Source organism: Acanthochromis polyacanthus, chromosome 1 (assembly GCF_021347895.1).
Source record: "Acanthochromis polyacanthus isolate Apoly-LR-REF ecotype Palm Island chromosome 1, KAUST_Apoly_ChrSc, whole genome shotgun sequence".
Classification (NCBI taxonomy): domain Eukaryota; kingdom Metazoa; phylum Chordata; class Actinopteri; family Pomacentridae; genus Acanthochromis; species Acanthochromis polyacanthus.
The window spans coordinates 31,580,800-31,583,854 of NC_067113.1; the positions used below are offsets into that span (position 1 = coordinate 31,580,800).

Here is a 3,055-nt window from a genome sequence, read left to right on the forward strand (position 1 = left end):
TCAGGGTTTTCACAATCGCTCTTTGTCTGGTCCCTCACCTAGAACCGATTTGCCTTGGGAGACCCTACCAGGGGCTATTGCCCCGGACAACATAGCTCCCAGGATCACAGGGACACTCAAACCCCTCCACCGCGATAAGGTGGCAATTCTTTAGAGGGGAACATAGAACACATAGGACGCAAGACAGGACGCAGGACAGGACACACAGGACAGGAAAAGAAAAGAAAAGAAAAGAAAAGATGGAAGGAAAGGGAAGAAATAGAGAGGATGAGGGTGACAGAGGTTGAAGAGGTGAGGAGAAAGGAGGCAGAAGGGGTGAGGAGATGGAGGAAGGGGGAGGCTCAAGGGCAATAGCACTTGAGCAAACTCCAGAAGCTCTTTTTCTTATTCTTGGCTTTCTTCTCCTGCTCCTGTTGTTCATTTGTCTCCTAGATCACCTCTTCTCTTGTTTTTTTTGTTGCTCTTTCTGTTTTGTTGTTGTTGTTGTGTACAATAGTAAGAGGAGGTGTGGGGCGACAGCGAGGGTACAAAGTTTATGGAGGAAGGAAGAGGCAGAATGGATGAGAGTTGAAGGAGGGAGACAAGGGGGAGTGGAGGGTGAGGAAGGGGTGAGTCAGAGGGAGCTCATGAGTCTCGTCTATCTCGGGACTTCCTGAACAGCCAGCTCCAGCAGCCCACCTTCTTTCTTTTCGGTTTCTGTTGGTCATTTTCTTGCTGCTTCACCTCCAGGTCTGTAATCTCCTCCTGCAGCTCCACCTTGTCTTCTTGCAGCTCTTTATTTCTGTCTTCTGTTTCTGTTTTCTGCTGCTTCAGTTCTTGGTTCTCCTTCTGCAGATTCTCATTCTTCACCTCCATTTCTGTCGTTTCTTTCTTAACTCCAACAGTCTGAGCTTCTAGAACTTTTCGAATGTCTTCAAGTTCTTTCTTCTCAGCTTGAAGTTCTTTCTCCATCTGTTCTGATGCACATTTTTTGTTCTGCAGCTGTCTTCTCTCCTCCTCCACCTCCTCCTGGATGAGCTGCAGCTCAATGTTCCTCAGGTCGACCTGTTTCAAGTTTCTCTCCAAGGCTTCTCTCTGCTCCTGGAGTTCTCTCTTTTGTGTCTGGACTTCTTTTCTCTGCTTCTCCAGACGCATCTTTCCTTCTTGAAGCTCTTTGTTTTTGTAGTTTTCCAGAAAGACCCATTCGTCATGCACATCTTTTGCTTTCTGCTCGAGCTTTTCCTGGTTTACCTGGAGTTCTTTCTGTTGCTTTTCCAGAAAGACCCTTTCCTCATGCAGATCTTTTGTTTTCTGCTCGAACTCTTTCTTGGCTTTCTCAGCCTCTTGTCGTTCTTCATCGAGGGCCTTTTTCTGCTCCTGCAGCTCATTACGGACCTCCAGAGATTTGTCTTCATCTCTCTGCAGGTTCTGGGAGGCTTTCAGAGCAGCAGACAGACTCTGGATCTCATTTTTGAGATTCAGGATCTCTCCGTCTTTCAGTTTCAGCTGCTCTTCTTCGGCCTCCTTGCGTTCTCCGAGCTGCACTTCCAGGGCCGACATTCTTTCCTCGTTCTGCTGGCGTTCATGCTCTATTTCCTTCTTTTTGTCCAGCAGAATCTCTTCCAGCTGCTCGATCTTGGCCTCACAGCTCACCATCTTCTGGGAGTACTGCTGGTTCTCAGCGATGAGCTCCTGGATTCGAATGCTCATATTATGGTTATGCTCTCTCAGGTAGTTCAGGTAGTTCATTTCTTCCTGACCGGCGCCACCAGAGCTTTGGGGCCCGGCGGGGTTGACACGGTGGTGGTTTGGCCCACGGTAATTCGGGGCCAAACCACGAATTACCGTGGTAATGGTCAACCTTGGATTGGCCCTGAAGGACATGGTAGCAGAAAAGTTGAAAAGAAATAAAAGGTGACAACTGCAGTAGTTGTAGGTGGTTGCAGAAGTTGTAGATTCTTCAAGAACACTGAAGTTCTAGAAGACGCTCGAAGGTTTGTGAGTTCGGTTAATTCCTCGCTCTGGTTTCTTCGCTGCTTGCTGTCTTTGGCTCTAGACAGAAGTGAGTGGTTGTAACAATTCACCCTACACTAGTAAACTCTGCTGATGATGTCACACATGATGTCACATTCCAGAACCAGAAACAGTCATCTTCAAAAAAAAACAACCTATGTCTTTCTATTGGTTGTTTTTTTTTAAATGATTGTTTCAGTTGGTCAGCTGAAAACCATTAACAGAATGCACTGAGGTACAGTATCAAATTAAAACTTCTATAATGCTACAAAGGACTCTGAAATATGCTGGCTTTTCAAAATAAAAGATAAAGATAAAGATCCCATTCCAGAACTGGAATCAAAATATTAAAAAAGAATACACATTAAACTTTAATAAAGCTGAACCCTAAGCAATTTTAATTTTTTTTTATTAAATAATCAATCAAATTATTGAGAATTAATACAGAATTATTGCTTCTTCCAAACTTTCTATGCTAAATCGTGCACGCTTGATAATTTATGTATATTTATTTATATTAACTCATACTGAAGTGCTGCCACATATTGGTCGTGTAGGATTTTCTTGTTTCTGCACAGTTCCAAGTGCTTTACCTGGTAAAAGTATTTGAAGAAAGATTGAACTCGGCCCTCACACAGTCTAGCGTTGCTCTGCACAGATAAACCGATCAAAGTGGTTCCAAGTGTGTGTTGTGGTCCAGGCAGGGGTCATTTTACCACTGAAGGAAAGAAATCTATAAACTCACGTTGCTGCAAAGTGCTTTGGTTAAAAGTATTTTATGAGGATTTGAATCTGGCGGCCGGTTCGGAGGCAACACAACCGTCATCGCTCACTTGGAAACACCTGTGTCTCAACAAGACAAATGCTCTGAAAAATCTCACCTAATGTTTGGAGACAGTCAGATTTTTGTGTATTTCTATTTATTTCTCAATAAAGACCAGCGATTCCATCAATGCAACCATTAAGAATTCAGAAAATCCATTTTTTGCCTTGATAACATGTCCTCATGGTGTTTTTTTATCTGCTGAAAGATATAAGCGAAAAAAGCAGTCTATGCCATTGC

At 43.7% G+C, this 3,055-nt stretch overlaps 1 protein-coding gene across 1 annotated transcript; it reads right to left on the reverse strand.

The window, feature by feature from the left end:
- Nucleotides 1-624: 624 nt before the first annotated feature.
- LOC127533284 (calponin homology domain-containing protein DDB_G0272472-like) lies at nucleotides 625-1,863 on the reverse strand. The gene is made up of 2 exons (XM_051945908.1): nucleotides 1,045-1,863; nucleotides 625-951 (listed from the first exon to the last, which is right to left on the reverse strand). The coding sequence occupies exons 1-2, from the start codon at nucleotides 1,861-1,863 to the stop codon at nucleotides 625-627; spliced, it is 1,146 nt and encodes a 381-aa protein (XP_051801868.1).
- Nucleotides 1,864-3,055: the final 1,192 nt, after the last annotated feature.